At 39.8% G+C, this 18377-nt stretch overlaps 1 protein-coding gene across 4 annotated transcripts in view; it reads right to left on the bottom strand.

Annotated features, from left to right (window-relative positions):
* ZEB1 (zinc finger E-box binding homeobox 1) overlaps positions 1-18377 on the bottom strand; it is a 144947-nt gene that overhangs the window by 11527 nt on the left and 115043 nt on the right. For all 4 annotated transcript variants that reach the window (XM_068404706.1, XM_068404708.1, XM_068404707.1 and 1 more), the window contains 4 exons: positions 15489-15689; positions 9561-9623; positions 5967-6128; positions 3239-3441 (listed from right to left, as the gene is read on the bottom strand). In XM_068404706.1, coding sequence (XP_068260807.1) covers positions 3239-3441; positions 5967-6128; positions 9561-9623; positions 15489-15689 — 629 coding nt within the window. The remainder of the gene's footprint in view (positions 1-3238; positions 3442-5966; positions 6129-9560; positions 9624-15488; positions 15690-18377) is intronic.

Genomic DNA, 18377 nt, shown 5'->3' with positions numbered 1-18377 from the left:
CAAGTTAAAGGATCTCAGCATATATACAGCTACTGCAGATGCTGGACTACATAAATATTAATATTAAATATTAGTGCATGTATTCAATCTGTCGGAAATGTTTCTGCTCCAGTTTTTAAAATACAAAGTTCTGCTTCCAAGGCATGGAAGCCCACATTTCTCTTATCAAATTTTTAATGAGTTTTCCTATTTTCCTGGTCATAGATATAAGCTGCCTTGAACTTTCTGCTAGGCAGTGTTTCCATCTGTTTTGTCTTACCTCCTTATATCTGTAATTCTTTATTCAGCTTTCATGCTGTCTCTCCTATACTTTTTTTTGGGGGGGTAAATCTGGCACATCCTCAGAGTTACTCTCCCAGGATCTTCTTTGAAACTAAAGGAGAAATCATGACTCTTCTCTAAAGTACCATTTTTGATACTCTTTCACCTTAATTTTCTCAGATTCAAATGGTTTCCCCCCTCTTCCCTGTTAAATCCACATTTTTCTGTGCCTCTGATGTGTTATATATTTTTAATGCACTGTACATAACTGCTGTTTTCTGCTCATTAAAGAATTAACCACAGCATTCAAGGAATACTCCTCTGCATTCCCTTTAGGACTGAAAGAAGAAACATCAGCATTAAGGTCTGTAACCAGACACTAATACATCCCTTATCAAATATTTACTGTGCATAGGACTAATGTCCACTCTTTTCATACCAGAAACTGAAACTAATTAATGGGAATCCTCAAAAGTTATTTGGAGAATAGGAATTACAGGCACACTGGTGTTTTTCCATAGCTGGTTTGGCCATGGTCTTCAAGAACTGACATTTCTCAGTGCTGTCCATGGCAATATGAAATTTTAACAGACTACCTATGGGTGCTTTGTAGATTGATGAGAAGAAAAATAAAACAAATATAAGAAGCACTTATTCATACTTCAACATCTTTTTTGTTGCTTCACATGTGAAAGCAGATGATACATATGCAGCATTGCCTCCTACCAGCCATTAAGCAGTGTAGGAGCAGCCAGGGGAACCATGAGGGATGCTGGGGATGGGGAGGACAGGGGGGACGAAGGACAAGGTGCAGGGATGGCTCTCAGCTCTCTGCTGCACCAGAAGTAGCCGCAGTTTGGCATATTTCCCCCTTCCTCAGAGGGAGGCACAGTGTGTGCATATCTCTTCCACTGCCTTCACTACACCACAAATTATCTTTGCTCATTGCTTCCTTGTACAGAACAACTACAACATTGTCGCATGCTAGACGTTAACCAGCTAACAAAGTTCTCCAAAGAATCCGCTTTCAGGTGAAGTCCTTTAAGAATAAGACATTAAGTTTTGAAGATGCAGCTATTTAAGATCCATAACCAGGAGGTCTGTACCAGGACTATAACCAGAAGGTCTATGCAAAAAAATTAATTTTCCATTACACAAATGATGTAACCATGTATATGCACATGAAGCCAATTTTGAAGACATGACAACTTTGTGACAATAACATAAACAAATACATATTTCAAATTTACCAAGTATCTAAACTATTGTAGTTTTGATTCTGGCTATTGCTCTAGAGAAAAACCACACTTAAACGTGTGTAATATTGAGTTCCAGATAGTTCACAGGAACAACATTTATCAAATACAATTGTGCCTTCAAAAGTATAAGCCCATTAAAATATATCTGCAGGAATACAATTTAAGTTTCCCTTTGTAGCAATTCTTCTGAGATTGTTTACTTGCTTCGTATTTTTTCGTTCAAACTACACGCAAATATGGGAGAGGCTTCTAGCCCTTCCAACTACTTTATTCGTCTGCTTTTACGCTTCTGGTTGGAAAAATTGAAAATAAATGTGGTAGTTCACAAAAAAAGCATTATACAAAAAGCATTCATAGATTTTATAGTTAGAAATACAAGATGCATATAAGATGATAGTAACGTTAAAGTGGAAGACTAGCCAATAAGAGAGCAAGATAGAAATGAATTGTTCATGGGAAATGTATGTGAATAAACAAGAACTGCTGCGTCAGAATATACTGGTGAGGTTATTCCAAATCCTGTGACAGTAAAATCCCTGCAGTAGGATGGCCGATACTGGTAACAATTTTTCTGGTATAAAAATGTATAATAAATTTTTAAGCCTGTTAACTTTTTGGACTTAGTGATATTTTGCAGAATGGAGGTTAATAGGCAATGTGTAAAAAGCATCTCCTTTGTGTCACAGCCTTTCAGCTTAATGAAAGTTCTGTTGGTTTGGAGCTGCAAGAAGTATTGAAGCACCTTTCCCTTTACATTCTTTTTATTATTCACTGTTTTGCATCTTTCTATGATGTTTCCGTTTTCTCTCTAGAGAGTATCAATCTTTTTAGTCTGTCCTCAGAAGGGAACATCTCCAAGCCCCTCCCTCTCCAATCTGCTGGTAGAAAATCTTTATCTTTTTTTCTTGGATAATTCCTGACTGTTTCACTGACTTTCAGTTGGTTCCTGAGCCTCAGAGTGCCTCTGATAAGCTATGGAAGCATGTAATTGGGGATGGATGATAGGAAACTGTGGGGATAAAAGAAGAGAAGAAAAAGAGGGAGAAGGGAACAGAATCTCAGGACCTTCCATAGTGACGAGATGGTTAACTTATGGAAGGCATTTCAAGGAACCATGCCCTCAGGTCAGCTCATGAACCACAGAAAACAAGCTCAGAATATCTTTAGCCTTTTTGTTGCTTTTAGCATTGAAACGTTGTTTTTTATGCACAAATTATTTGTATATTGTCTGATAGCATGGACTGCATTTAAAAACTGCATCTCTCAGTTCAAGCAAGCGAATCAACACAATAGTTTGTTTCTTAAGGGCAAAAGTGTAAATTTTAAATTAGCCAAATAGGATTTAAGGAAGAAAAATTTCAAGTATTTCACTAAAGATTTGAGATTAGACTTGAATCACAATTTTTATGTAATGTTAGCCAACGAACAGAAAAAAACTAATGACCTATAAATGCAATAAAGCACTTCTGAAAACTAAAATTTAAACCCAACCATACTGCCTAGATAAATGAAAGCACAGGGATTCAGATCTCATCCTTTGACAGCTATGGAAAAGGTCTGACTTCAGCAGCACGTTTAAGTGCATGCTCCAGGACTGGGACTTCAGCATGTAGATAATCTGATATGAAGAGCTTACTTGCTCTGTACGTTTTCGCTCACATAGCAAATCATAGCGTTGTTACAGAGGACAATAAATCCTTAATTCAAAAACCACTTACTTGATCTCTTCCTGATTTGTGTGATGTCATGTGGCGGTCGAGCTGCGTTCTGTACGCAAACGTGTAACTGCACAAGGAGCAACTAAAGTTATCTTCATTTTTTTCATGGCGATATTTAATGTGTTCCTTCAGAGAGGTAAAACGTTTGTACCCTCGATCACAATACGGGCAAGTAAGCAGCTGGGAAAATGCATCGGGCGTTCCTACGCAGGAGAGGCAATACACCATATTTAAATAAATGTAAGCTCCAAACTTACTAACATCAACAGACATGCTTTACATTTACATATATTACTGTAAGAAAACATGCAGCTGCTAGAAGCTCCATCTGTTTTAGAAAAGGAATAATGATAATTTATACTTTTTCCACAGGCATTACGTTACTAACTACAGTATGGTACGGTTGCCCCAGTGTACACTGGAGAGAGTCAGCACAATATGATTACCCAAAACCACGTCTCTCGGCAAGTCTGTTGGACTTCCCAATACAGCACTAGAGCTTCTATATATGTATTTCTATTTAAAAAAGTGGTCTGAAAATTGTGCAACATGGTTTAAGATCTAGTAATCTTTGTAGATCTGGTTAGCTCTATCACAGACAATCCTCAAATCCTGTTTACCAATTTAAGTCTATCACTGAAACATTTAACGGTCATCCTGTTTTCAGCTCCTAGGGAATAAATAACATCTGCAAGCTGCAGAGAACACTTTTTTTCTTTCTCCTTACCCAATACAGAATTGTAAGTGAAAAGACAATTGAAAAAAATTATTAGAAATGTGGTTTATAATTCTGATATCTGGACCTGTTGGAGCGAGTCCAGAGGAGGGCCACAAAGATGATCAGAGGGCTGGAGCACCTCTCCTATGAAGACAGGCTGAGGCAGTTGGGATTGTTCAGCCTGGAGAAGAGAAGGCTCTGGGGAGACCTTATTGTGGCCTTTCAATACTTAAAGGGGGCTTATAAGAAAGATGAGGACAGACTTTTTAGTAGGGTCTATAGAGATAGGACAAGGGGATAGTGTGTTTAAACTAAAAGAGGGTAGATTCAGACTAGATATAAGGAAGAAATTTTTTACGATGAGGGTGGTGAAAGACTGGAACAGGTTGCCCAGAGAGGTGGTAGATGTCCCATCCCTGGAAACATTCAAGGTCAGGTTGGATGGGGCTCTGAGCAACCTGATCTAGTTGAAGGTGTCCCTGCTCATTGCAGGGGGGTTGGACTAGATGACCTTTAAAGGTCCCTTCCAACCCAAACCATTCTATGATTCCATGATACACAGATATGTACCTGTTAGCAGGACATACTATTTGGCATTTTCTGTTCTGAATGATTAAAACACTGAACGTTATTGTTCAGCATCATGATTTTCAGGATATTTCCCTGGGAACTTACTGGGCTAGGTCCAACTTAAATTATTAATGCAAATGTGTATTTTTCACAATTCCACGGAAATCATATTGCAAGCCTGTAAAACTAACTTGACAATTTGTGCCCTGTGCCACTGCAACAACAGATTAAAATCTTAAATTCATTAAATTGTAATTTTTAAGATGCTACTGTTCAGCATATATCGTACTCGAATTTTGCAAAACTTGCAAACTGCAAAATATTAGTAATTCAGGTCCTATTTCTGTATATAAACAGGCATGTACAGAGTTTAAATTTCAGAAATTTTTTTTTGCTAACATATGTAATAATATAAAATCTCTGAAACAGCAGAACAAAATTCTTAGCATTTCCACTTTCACTGGTCTCCCTTAGACTCCAGCACAGTAAGACAGCTGCCAGGACTTTTTTTGTTCTTTTATGTACATTTTTTTAAATGACTGGAACACAACAACTCCTAACCCTTTATACAGGATGTTCGTTCTTTTGCAAATCTTAAATATTCAAATAAAGGAACACAATCTGGTTGAAACTGCAGTTTTCACAGGTTATGAAAGCTGAACACTTCAGACAAGCAGCACAGAACGCAAAAACAATTTGAACGGGTTTTGCCTTCAAATATTTCATGATGAAGATGCCTTTAATGTTTCATGTTGAAGAAATGAACGAAGTATGACTTCTCATCTAGCTCCAAAGAACCTTTCTCATTTCATTATGTAATAATATTTTCAAAGTCTATTGGAAAGTCCATATTTCTTAATGGGCTTCCATTAAGAAAAATAACAATGGGTCATTATTTTATTTCACATACACATTTTTGTATAAACAATGTTTCTTTTTTCTCCACTGCTGTCTCTTCTGGAAAAAAGCCTAAGCCTTTCGTCAGCTGGCTACCTAATAAAAGAACTTCTATCCAACAGATAATTTAGGGGGGTTTATTTAGAAATACATATATAAAAAGTTATAACTCCCCCTAGATTATTCTCATATAAAACTATTCTCTTGCTTCAGTCTCATTATAATTCATAGAAGTTTGTTCTGTTCTTTCATATAATGTTAGTGAATGGATTTATGAGAGCTTGAATTTTTATTTCCAGTTACTGGAGGTTACCATTTAGGTACCCATATAACTGTATCTCAGTGCATGTCTTGTTTCACAAAACTGACTAGTGATGTTTTTTGCATGATGATCCCATCTCTTATAATTATTTAACTAAGATTTTGTTTTTCTTCCCAACGCTACACTTGTATGCATCGTTGTCTTCTAAAACACAACAGAACTTTTGGGTCAAGTAGTTAGTACAATTTATTTCATAACAATGGAACTGGTGGCGTATTTACCATTTTCATCCTGACCACTAGCTTCTGGCGTGCCTTGTCTCTGGTCCTCCTCAGGTGCTTCAGGGTAGATAACAGCTGTATCTTCTTGTTGAAGGAATTCTTCAACATTAGGGTCATGATTTTGTTCATTTTCTGCATCAGAATCACATTCATCTTCTTTTACTAAGAGTGAAAAACAAGACACAAGATATGAAATGAAGAGTTTAAAAAGAACAAATGAGATACAGTAATTTACATTTTCAAATCACCCTCTATCCAAAGATTTCAAAACTCTTTACGATACTAGTATAGTATCAAGCCCTTTAAGATGCAGGAATATGCCAAGTTTTAAAACTGAGAACCAGTGGCATAATGACATTTAAAAATTTGACTAAAACACAGCTTGCCTCTTCAACTCAGTACCTCTTTATAATTTTAGATTTAGCTGTTCCCCTCAACTTCCCTAAAAATCTTAAAGGCAACATTAATTATGATTTAACTCTTGTAGTTTGAAGGCCAGCTTACAGTCTTGACTCTGTTTGCAAAAGTAAATTTGTTGCTTTCAAGACATAATTTTTAATGTTATTTAAGACCTGTTCATCAGCGCAAGCCCAGAAGATATTTAAACTCTGAATAACAAGTTGGCTGGCTGAAATGCAGCAAATGAACTTTGAGTGGCTTGATCTCCATTGTTGGAAATGGCTACCAAGAAGGCTTCAGATCTAGTTAACATCCTTCAACATTTTCCAGTTTAAAACTTAAGAAAACAATCAATGAACAACTGTATTTCAAAGTTAACAAATACTAAATTAAATATTTGTACGATAAATATTTGCTACCAAGTATTTGCCTAAATACATTGTTGATAAGAGTTTACTTTTACCATGGTGTAACATTCAGTGAGAGTTCTGCCTGCAACACACTAAACCATGACAGATCTCCTCTGCTATTAATAATGTGAGCTATATTTTTAATAGGAAGGAAAAGTTTTACGATTCATCTCTCAGTGTGAAGTCACATACTCAATTTATTCTTTGACACAATCTTTTTATGATACGAGACAGTCTTTCTCATATATAGACTATAATGTAATACATAATGTAGTTCGTCATACTTGTTTGGGGAGACTTGACCTTATAGCAAGTAAAAAGAATGCATCAATCTACAGTTTTAAAATATCTATGTTTAGGCTGTTTTTTTTTTTTTTAAAATAAGGCTTACATCAATAATATCTAACTATTTAGTGTTAAGTGCATTTAAAAAATAACACATCCAAATCTTTTAAAAAGCTGGATGGGCTATACATTAAATTTTCTGTCAACCAGAGAAATAACAAAATAACAAAACATCTGTTTTGGTTTGATTCTGAAACTGAAGATACATATTTTATTTTGCCTTCTGTATAATCAATGCAGAGGAGCTGATAATAACATACAGTATTAGCTTAAGTTTATTTTAGTATATTCATTCTTAGTTTAAAACACTATCTATTGACCTGTGCTTGTATTATACACAACTACACTTAAGATCACAGAATGACAGAATCACTGAATGTTAGGGACTGGAAGGAATCTCGAAAGATCATCTAGTCCAATCCCCCTGCCAGAGCAGGATTACCTAGATCATATCACACAGGAACGCATCCAGGCGGGTTTTGAATGTCTCCACAGAAGGAGACTCCACAACCTCTCTGGGCAGCCTGTTCCAGTGTTCAGTCACCCTCACCGTAAAGAAGTTTTTCCTCATATTTATGTGGAATCTCCTGTGTTCCAGCTTGCACCCATTGCCCCTTGTCCTGTCAAGGGATGTCACTGAGAAGAGCCTGGCTCTATCCTCATGACACTTGCCCTTTACATATTTATAAACATTAATGAGGTCACCCCTCAGTCTCCTCTTCTCCAAGCTAAAGAGACCCAGCTCCCTCAGCCTCTCCTCATAAGGGACATGTTCCACTCCCTTAATCATCTTCATGGCTCTGCGCTGGACTCTCTCTAGCAGTTCCCTGTCCTTCTTGAACTGAGGGGCCCAGAACTGGACACAATATTCCAGATGCAGCCTCACCAGGGCAGAGTAGAGGGGGAGGAGAACCTCTCTTGACCTACTAACCACACCCCTTCTAATACACCCCAGGATGCCATTGGCCTTCTTGGCCACAAGGGCACACTGCTGGCTCATGGTCATCCTGCTGTCCACTAGGACCCCCAGGTCCCTTTCCCCTACCCTGCTCTCCAACAGGTCTGTCCCCAACTTGTACTCATACATGGGGTTGTTCTTGCCCAGATGCAGGACTCTACACTTGCCCTTGTTATATTTCATTAAATTTCTCCCCGCCCAACTCTCCAGCCTGTCTAGGTCTCTCTGAATGGCTGCGCAGCCTTCCGTTGTGTCAGCCACTCCTCCCAGTTTTGTGTCATCGGTGAACTTGCTGACAGTGCACTCGGTTCCCTCATCCAAGTCATTAATGAATATATTGAATAGAACTGGTCCCAGTACCGACCCTTGAGGGACTCCGCTAGACACAGACCTCCAACTGGACTCTGTCCCATTGACCACCACTCTCTGGCTTCTTTCCTTCAGCCACTTCACAATCCACCTCACTACCCGATCCTCCAGACCACACTTCCTCAGTTTAGCTGCGAGGATGCTGTGGGAGACCGTGTCAAACGCTTTACTGAAATCGAGATAGACCACATCCACAGCTTTACCATCATCTATCCACCGGGTTATGTCCTCATAAAAGGCTATCAAGTTGGTTGAGCATGACTTCCCCTTGGTGAAGCCATGTTGAGTGCCCCTAATGATCCCCCTATCCTTGATCTGTCTAGAGATAGCACCAAGGACAAGTTGTTCCATCACCTTTCCGGGGATGGAGGTGAGGCTGACCGGTCTATAGTTCCCCGGGTCCTCCTTCTTGCCCTTTTTGAAGACTGGAGTGACATTTGCTTTCCTCCAGTCCTCAGGCACCTCTCCCGTTGCCCATGACTTAGTAAAGATGATGGAGAGTGGCCTAGCAATGACTTCCGCCAGCTCCCTCAGCACCTGCGGGTGCATCCCATCAGGGCCCATGGATTTATGGACGTCCAGGTTGCTTAACTGGTCCCTGACCCAGCCCTCATCAACCAAGACAGATTCCTCCTCTATCCTGACTTCCTCTGGGGCCTCAGGGGTCCGGGGCTCCTCAGGACAGCCTCCAGCAGTATAGACAGAGGCAAAGAAGGCGTTCAGTAACTCCGCCTTCTTTTTATCCTCTGTCTCCAGGGCCCCCACCTCATTCATCAGTGGGCCTACATTGCCTCTAGTGATCAGCGCTATTCCTCGTTCTGCTCTTGTTTCTAAAGTCATTAGGAGATGTGGTGCTGCAGCGGCACTGTGGCCAGCCCTCATGTGAGAGGACTGCTCTGTGTCACTGGTCAGCTACACTTCCAAAAGGACTTCCGAAAGGAGCCCAGACTATTCTTCCTCAGCTAAAATATGGTTTACAGTTTAAGACCTCTAGTGTGGAAGAGCACAGCAGCTTATATAGAGAGGTGGGAGAACTTCAAAGATTTCCGAAGAATACTCACCTAGCCAAAATTCAATAGCACTTTATAAATAAAGACTCAGATTAACAAATACCTGTACATCCAACTTCATCTGTCTGAGCTTCAGGCCCCAGGATTTCCTTTGTTTCTTTTCCAGCTGAAATAGTACATTTCACAAAAAGAAGAATGAATATTTAAAAATAAAAAAATCCAACAACAAAAAAAAAGCCACACACACCACAACAACAACTTATTATATTTATTTCTTCTGCAATTTTTTTCCATTTCTGTATTGTTTAGAAGAACTGCATTTAAACACAATGTTCTTTCAAAAATATGGATTCCACATTATTTCAGCAGTGTGTAATCAGTTGAACCACAAAGATATTCCATGGTTAAAGAAATGAAATCTTAAAAGGAAGCAATACTAAATACTAACCATTATTTGAAGAGAGGTAAAGACAGGGACAGTGTATTTCTCCAGCAAATACAGAGTCCGCTACTTAAATAACCCTATCTACAAATGCAGCTATCTGATACACAGGAATACTATTTCTAGAAACCAGAGTGTCATAAAGCAAATACGTTTACATTATTTTCTCCAATTAGCAGTTTTCAGAAGTGATTGATGATTTGCTGGTGAAGTCTGCAAACAGCTACCTACTACACTCTCTTTCTTGTTAATCTTCTAGAAACCACTTATAGGCTGCGATTGCTTAAACAAACAAGGATTTTAAACACATGCTCCCCACTTCAGATCAACTGTGCACTACAAAAATGCTTCACGTCTCATTTCCAATATCCACTACAAGTTTGCAGGTACCAGCCGTCCGTAGAAGTAATGCGTGGAGCCTACCTGCCTCGAAAGCTCCACCAGCTCCTGCCAAGCTACAGCATTCAAGGATGGAAGTTCTAACTCACTACAGGTTGTTGGTTCAAACCAATAAACGGCCCAAGTTGTTCCTAATTTACGTTCGTTGGGTAGCCTGGACCGGGAAGTTCCTATCGGAAAGCCCACTGCTGCCGTTGCTGTCAGTAGCTGGCTTACAGCAGGAGTGCGTCAGAAAGCTATGTTGTTTTTTTCACTGCTTTATCAGTAGTATGCTATGCTAATATATGGGAAATATAAGTGTTATTTGTAGTTTTATTATGGAAACCTTCAATGCCTCAAGAGCTACGCTGCAGAAAAAGACCTTTACATGATACAGGAGGTTAGGCTACACAACTGCTATGATCTGAAATGACAATTGCTACACTTTCATTTACCTTACTTAACTCTACTTCAGTGCAGGGAAAATTCATTCGGTTTGGCTAGTTAAAACCCCAGAACATTCCAGCTTTTTCATTACAGGAGAAGCCAATGTCTCCTTTACACAGAAGATGATAAATTCTAGGAGAACTTTAAGTTCTCAGACAAAACTAGCTTCCTCAAAGGAAAAGATCATAGAATCATAGAACGGTTTCGGTTGGAAGGGACCTTAAAGATCATCTAGTTCCAACTCCCCTACCATGGGCAGGGACACCTTCCACTAGACCAGGCTGCTCAAAGCCCCATCCAGCCTGGCCTTGAACACTGCCAGGGAGGGGGATCTACAGCTTCTCTGGGCAACCTGTTCCAGTGTCTCACCACCCTCACAGTAAAGAATTTCTTCTTGTTAATTCTGTCTACTTTGATAAAATCCCACAGACCCAAAATATGTGGAAGCTATATCTGCAGATAGTCATAAACAAGAAATACGCTTAAAAGGAAACTGTAACTCTTAAATCTTACTTTATTTTTAATTGTCATCTAGAAAAAATCCCCAAACAGTCTGTATTTTATTGGTCAATACTGGATCATGAACTAATTATATTTTTGGCTTACGATACCACAGATTTGGTTCAGAATTTCTAAGATGGATGATTGCACGCAGTGCAAATTTAAATCCAAAATTTAATTTCTTAAAAACAATCATCATGCAAACCCACTATTCTTCTTTAAAAAGGGTTTGTGATTTTTCTCCATTACGAAATAGGCTTCATAGAAGAGGGGGAATATCGAAAATATAGAATATAGAATATATAGAAATTTAAATTAGAGTGTCTCCAGCAAATTCCATTGGCTTCACTACAAATGAAAGATAACGCTTCCCAAGGGAATGTCAAGGAATTTATGGCATTATAGATTAATCTCAGTGAAGTTAAAAACCTTCTCAATTCTAGTAATCATAAGCTCTGTTTGATATTGTCTCTACCCAATATCTAAAAGTGGGGTATAAGACAGCGAGAAGCACTTTTCCACAGGGGGTGGTCTTCCTTAATGCTGCGGGAATAATTAATAATTTGAAAAATGTTAAGTCATAAATGTTAAGGCTCTGGGGACAGCTTCTAGCAGCCTTCCAGTACCTGAAGGGGGCCTACAGGAAAGTGGGAGAGGGACTTTTTACAAGGGCGTGTAGTGATAGGACAAGGGGTAATGGTTTTAAACTGAAAGAGGGTAGATTTAGATTAGATAGTAGGAAGAAATTCTTTCCTGTGAGGGTGGTGAGACAGTGGAACAGGTTGCCCAGAGAAGCTGTGGATGCCCCCTCCCTGGAAGTGTTCAAGGCCAGGCTGGATGGGGCTTTGAGCAACCTGGTCCAGTGGAAAGGTGTCCCTGCCCATGGCAGGGTGGTTGGAACTAGATGATCTTTAAACCGTTCTATGATTCTATAATGTTAGCTATGACTGATCAGCATAGGAAAGCAACTTTGCAATTGTGTCCTCAGAAGCCCAATCACCATGCTGCAAATACAACTGGTGGGAAGCAACGGGAAGGGATGCGATGATGGGGGAACAGATCTTAAGAGACTGTTACACCAAGAAGAAATCACAGCTCTGAATTCAAGAAGAAATTTGAGCTACGTGCTGAATGACTGCTTAAATACAGGTCTCCACGAATAGTATCTAAGGCATGAATATCCATCTTGGCATTACATCTGGACACACCAGATAACTGTAAAACATGTTCTCGGACTTCCGTATCTCATCATGGCTTATGAGCAGCTGCTTGGAGATGTGGTGGGACTTCCTAGGGTTAAATGCTAATGATTTTCAGATCACAGGCCACACGTGTACCAGCAGTGAACACGTATGACACTATCACTGTGTCATCGGCCAACTGTAAAGATCTCTGCATGGATAAGATAACTGATCAAATTTAAACCACTAGCAAAACAGAAATTTCGTTTGTAGGCAGAAAGACAAACCTCACTGAAATTTCCACTGCAGTCTTATCTTCAGAGAAGGGAATAAATTCCAAAGCCCATCAAGAGAGATTCTAATCTAAATTCTTTAGAGCTAATTTTCTGATACGCATGTAGCAAGCACTATTTAGAGCTTACAGTACTGCCTGGTTGTTTGCTTCTGTGAGTAAAAAGTTGATTAAAAAGATGCCATACCTTTTTAGCCTTCCTCCCAAATGAAATTAATACAAAATAGCACAGCAACCCTCCTCAGCAACCCATCCCGCTGAAAGAACATAAATCATCTTATAGCACATAAACTCAAGCTAAAATTTTATGAGTTAAAGGCATTTTTGAGTTCCAGGAGGAGCTTAAACAAAAAACATAACTTCATTATTTTTTAAAGGTTATTTCAAGGTCTGGACAATTTTTTTAAAATTTTCAATTTTTCAAAGCTATCTTAGTTCCAGGTCTGAGATCTCTAGATTTCCTACATACTTAGAATACATAACAATACTTTTTTCAAGTGTATTAAAATAATAAGTCAATAGGTTTAACCTTTGCTTTTAATTGTAGCATAGGTTTTACTTTAAACTAAAGCAAAAAAAAAAAAATCCTATTACAGAATCATTGCACACATGAATGCTGGCACACTGCCAGTAACTTGTGCAGGATACACGTGGTTCACTTTTTGAAACCCGTATGACTGTTTCAGTTAAACCTCTTGAGATACACACCTTATATTTAAAACACCTGTTCTGAAGGTCTTTTAGAAATTCAGTTAGAATGACTGGAAACGGAAGGAAACTAATCTGATACAGAAATGTTACGTGCGTTGTTTCTATTCTTGGGCATTTGTGAACAGAATAAATATGTAAAAAAACTCTGTGTGTCAAGTTCAACCAAAACCAGGAACTTTCAGTACTACTTTACTGATGAAACACAACTTGCTAAAACTGCTGCAGTGTAGGTTTTCTAAAAAGAGTCACCAGTCCTGAAGATGGTATTAGTGCTGCATGGACACCTACCCCAGTACCTTTCCCTGTATGAGAGAGATCACGTATTCAATATCTCTCTCTTCAGATTTCTAATATGCAACCAAGACTGATGATATGATTATCAGCTCACACCTTTCCTTCTAGGAAAGCTGTAAAAAAGTAAATAGTGCTTTACCATAGCAAATCAAAGCTCCATAAAACTTAACGTAGCCTTCATTTTTCTCATGCAGTTATCATCAGAAATTCAAACAGTTGATTTAAAAAAACCTTACTGTCAAATAAAAAACTCTCCAGACTGCTACAAAAGAGGCTTCAGAATACATAATTTTTATGAAAGAAGTTTATGGCAGTTTGAGCAAGCCTGTATGGCACTTGTTTAATCTTTTGTCTGTCTAAACACTGATGAAAGCCTGTCTATGTCAGCAATGATTGCCTACATCGTGATTCTACAATTATAGCAGAATTTGGTTCAAATGCTCCATTTTAGCAAACAAATTTTAAAAGGTTAAAAATGGTACATTTGAAACGAGGGGTCAAAAAAGATGCCATCACATGTCTAGAGCTCTGAAAAAGCCCCAGCAGGTTGTCTGAGGCAAGACGCTGTGTCATGACTACCTACTCCAGGAAATGTTCAGTTCAAAGGGTCTTGACCCAGCACCTCTATGAGCCATTGCTGCTCTTCACTCCATTTTTCAGGTTTCCTACACCCATGGCTCAAAGAGCTGAAGAAACAGTCTACACACAGCCCATTTTTATGTAACTGCAATTCCTGATAGATATAGCCTGCAGATATTATAGCAGAACGAAGAAAATTACCTACCTAATAATTTAGCTCCAAAATACTAATTTCCTTGCACAGCATACCTTGGCAATAGCAGCTATGTAAAAACAGGCTGAGTTGATGCTATTCTTTGAACTCTCAGCTGCTTGCTCTCAGCTGGATTGCACTTAGGGACCATATGACTGCTTTCCGTTTATTTAGATGTGAGGTCATGCAATTTGTCTTAAACTACCAGTTTTAACAAGGTGGATGCTAAGGAATTGCGGCTGGAGTTCAGACACAAACAGGGATATGTCTGAAAATATTCTGTATCTTTCAGGGGATTAAGGCCAAATTCCGCAATAAATTCCACTAATTTATGCATTTATCTCAATTTGGTTCAAATATAAGCATGCTGTGTGATATGATGAAACTCAGTATCTGATTCCACAGTAAAAAAAGCCCATTTCCTGATTGCTTCAAATTTTCAGCTTCTAAAGCTGCTGCATAATATGTACAACATATACCTCCTTCCAGTGTTCTCACAATACAGATTCATTATGAGTAAGATAGACAATTCTAAACCTAATAATGTAAAAAATATTTTTTCTGGCTATATTTTACAAGGGAAAAAGCAGAAGCAGCTCACATGCAGAAATTTATACTTGAATATTATTTTGTTTCATGTTTTTGGCTTACTGCTTACTCCCCAAGCTGAGCAAACCCTGAACCTTACTGGGAGCTACGGCAGAGACCTGCCATGCAAAGACTTGGAAAAACTAAAAGCAAGTAACTAGTCTCTGATCACCCTTGAGAATGCTGGGTTCACAGATTTGAAGCTCCTGTTTAACAATGCCAAAGGAATGAATGCACCTCTGAATCTGCCTCAAATATTAAATAAAGAACATAAAATATATTACAATAAATACATTGAAAATCTTCTTTTTTTTGATTGTGAATATTCCATGTTATTTCAGTAACAAAGTGACCAAAAAAGTTCTATAGAGTTTTCGTTTTGGAAACCTTTCTCTACATACCATCATCAGTGAAAATGAACGTACCTTCATCTTCCCAGCAACTGTTTGTGCTCCCTTCTCTTTCACTGTTTTCTGGTAATGCTGTATGGTCTGTTGGCAAGTCATCTTCTGGCACACTAGCATCACAGTCTGCTGCATCAGTTACACTTTCTTCTTCCACTATATGCAATTTATCTTCATCATCTGAATCTGAGTTTGCTTCTACCACGTTATTATAATTGGTGACTGTGAAAAGACAAAAAGCAAAATACTGATCAATATACTCTTAATTTACAGCATGGAGGTCCAAAGCTTTCAGTACTGTGGCCAGATGCTATCTCTAGGGCATCTGTACGGAGTCACATTATTATTTCTTCTTTCCATATGGGGATGGTGGTGGCTTGTGAGCAACTTGGACATAACGGCGGCACACAAGGAGACATCTGACAGCTGCTGGGCTTCCACCACTGCTAGGAACCATTATATCCCTCACTTCTGCACACCCAGCGTAAGGCTGCACAAGAAAAGCCAGCAGACAACTCCAGAGCTGTCTTCTGGGCCACACTGAAGCATCAGGCTTCCAACTGGATCACTCCAATATGGATACCAGCATTACTGTATGATTCCTTTAAGAATATTATGGCCTGGCCAATAGTCTGTGAAACACTTAATGCTCATAAACAACATCTTGTTACAGACAGATGTGTATAATGAGGATAGGCTGTATGTATATTGCAATCAGTGGAGTACAGCAGGTACAAACCTGCAGGAAAACAACTGGCACTGAAGACCAAGCAACCCCAGGCTGGGCACACTCCAGAGAGGGTAGCTCAGTGGCTCTTGTCCAGTCCCATGGAGCCAGCCCCTGCCTGCAGTTACGCACGTGAGCTGGGCTCACCCAGCCCATCTTCTCGCTGGCTTTTCCTGTAACCGATGCCACCCCATACTCCAGGTATGTGAATCAAGGAGCAATAAATGGGAACAATAAGGAGATTTGCTTCAGAAGGGCTAAGGTGCTCCTGATCCATGGTAAAATGCTCTTGTAGTTACACTAAAGATTCAGCAGGATGAATGTGAAAGGAAAAATCTCAGAGGTGACTTAGAAAGGAAATCTTGCAGAACATTTTCCCCAGCTACCATGTGTCCTGGTTTGGCCTAAACCAGGCCGATTTTCCTTTCAGTGATTTTTACTTTCAGCTCAGTCTCCTCTAAGTAACTGCATTTTCTGAAACTAACTGCATGTTTTTGCAGACAGTGTCTGCTTCCAGGACTGATAACGCTCGAAGTTTGTAGTTATCACTGAGGCACCGGTAGGGATGTTGTGCAGAAAGGCTCTTGCTGTACTTATTCTTGAGAGAAACCAAGGTCACTGCTGAATTCCTCATTGCTTACGAGTGAAGAGCCGAAGGGGGGTCGCAGCTGCAGTGGGGAGCAGACAGGGCAGGTGACCCAAAATTGACCAACGAGGGTATTCCATCCCATACACGTCATTCTCGGTATAAAGTGGGGGGATCACGAGGGTCTCGCTCTTTCTGCTATGGCCGGTGTCCAGGGAGGACTCCGTCTGTTTTCCTGCTGCCCCCGATCCCGATCCGTGCGTTCCTGAATCCAGCTCTCGACCGTCGCTAGGCCCAGGCTGGGCCTTCCCGGAGCCTGCCCTGCAGTGCCGGTGGTGACGTGGCTGACTTCAGGGGAGCTCAATCTTGGTTTTGTATATATATTTGTATATATTTGATTATTTCTATTATTATTATACTTTTTTTTTTCATTATTATAGTTTATTAAAACTGTTTTAATTTTCCAACCCAGAAGTCTCTCTCCCTTTTCCCTTTCCCTTTCCCTCTGGGGGGAGGGAGGGGGGATAACAGAGGGCATCTGCCGCAGGTTTAATCGCCAGCCCAGCTTTAAACCGTGACAGATTTATTGGCGCCCAACGTGGGGCTCGAGAGAAGCTCCGACAGGTTGCTCTGATAAGTCGAATCCCAGCTGCAGTGGGAGGAGACCCGGAGAGCTCAGCCAAGAGAGTATCAGATTTCTTCCTTTGAGATTTACAAGGGGTTGGAAATTAAAACAGATAGCTAAGATGATAATGTTATTTGTGAGCCTTGTGTTACCTCTTTTCTTTATAAAGCTTGTTTTAGAGTTATGTGTAATGATACCTTACTTGCCGTATGCGCTGTGTGTTAGTGCTTTCATGTGGTTTAACAGGGCGTGCTGGTCGAAATGTGTCTTTTTGGTATGGGTTTTGATACTGATTTATGTCATGATAAACCGGGCAGTTATTATTCCGATCTCTTATCTCTATGATACAATGATGGGCAGCTTTAATCGCGAATCCGTAGCTGCGCACACTGGGCGTCTTTTAACTGATTTTGATAGTATCTGCTCCTTTTTTGCCAAGCTGATTCCTGCAAAATTCGAACAGGGCATGTCGTTATTTTCGTGTGTCCTGAATGCATTACTGGTGTGCTATGTGATTAGATGTCAGTGCAGCAACAGCGGGAGGTATCATGCTGCCCCTGTAACCAGGAGAAAACACCGAAAGAAATCAACTAGTAAAGTGAAGGATGATGACTCAGAGGCTTCTAAGGCAGAGCCAGCACGGGACCCAGGTGAGGGCCCTTCTCAGTCAGAGTCAGGGCCTGACACAGAGGGGGGTTTCCTTGATCGTCTTTTTAAAGAAGGCCCATTACACAAGAAGGACAAGAAAGGTCCTTCTAAAGCAGAACAATCACAGGAGGACTCGGACTCGGAAGTAGAGATAACCTACCACTCCTTATCCCTGAAAGAACTGCGAAATATAAGAAAAGATTTTAGTCGTTATGACGGTGAGCCAATAATTACCTGGTTGCTCCGATGCTGGGATAATGGGGCAGATAGCATAGAATTGGATGGCAGAGAAGCCAGACAGTTGGGATCCCTGTCCAGAGATGG

This window comes from Nyctibius grandis, chromosome 7, assembly GCF_013368605.1.
Source record: "Nyctibius grandis isolate bNycGra1 chromosome 7, bNycGra1.pri, whole genome shotgun sequence".
Taxonomy (NCBI): domain Eukaryota; kingdom Metazoa; phylum Chordata; class Aves; order Nyctibiiformes; family Nyctibiidae; genus Nyctibius; species Nyctibius grandis.
Note: the sequence above shows the minus strand (reverse complement) of the source record. Positions and strands in the feature narration are given on the sequence as shown.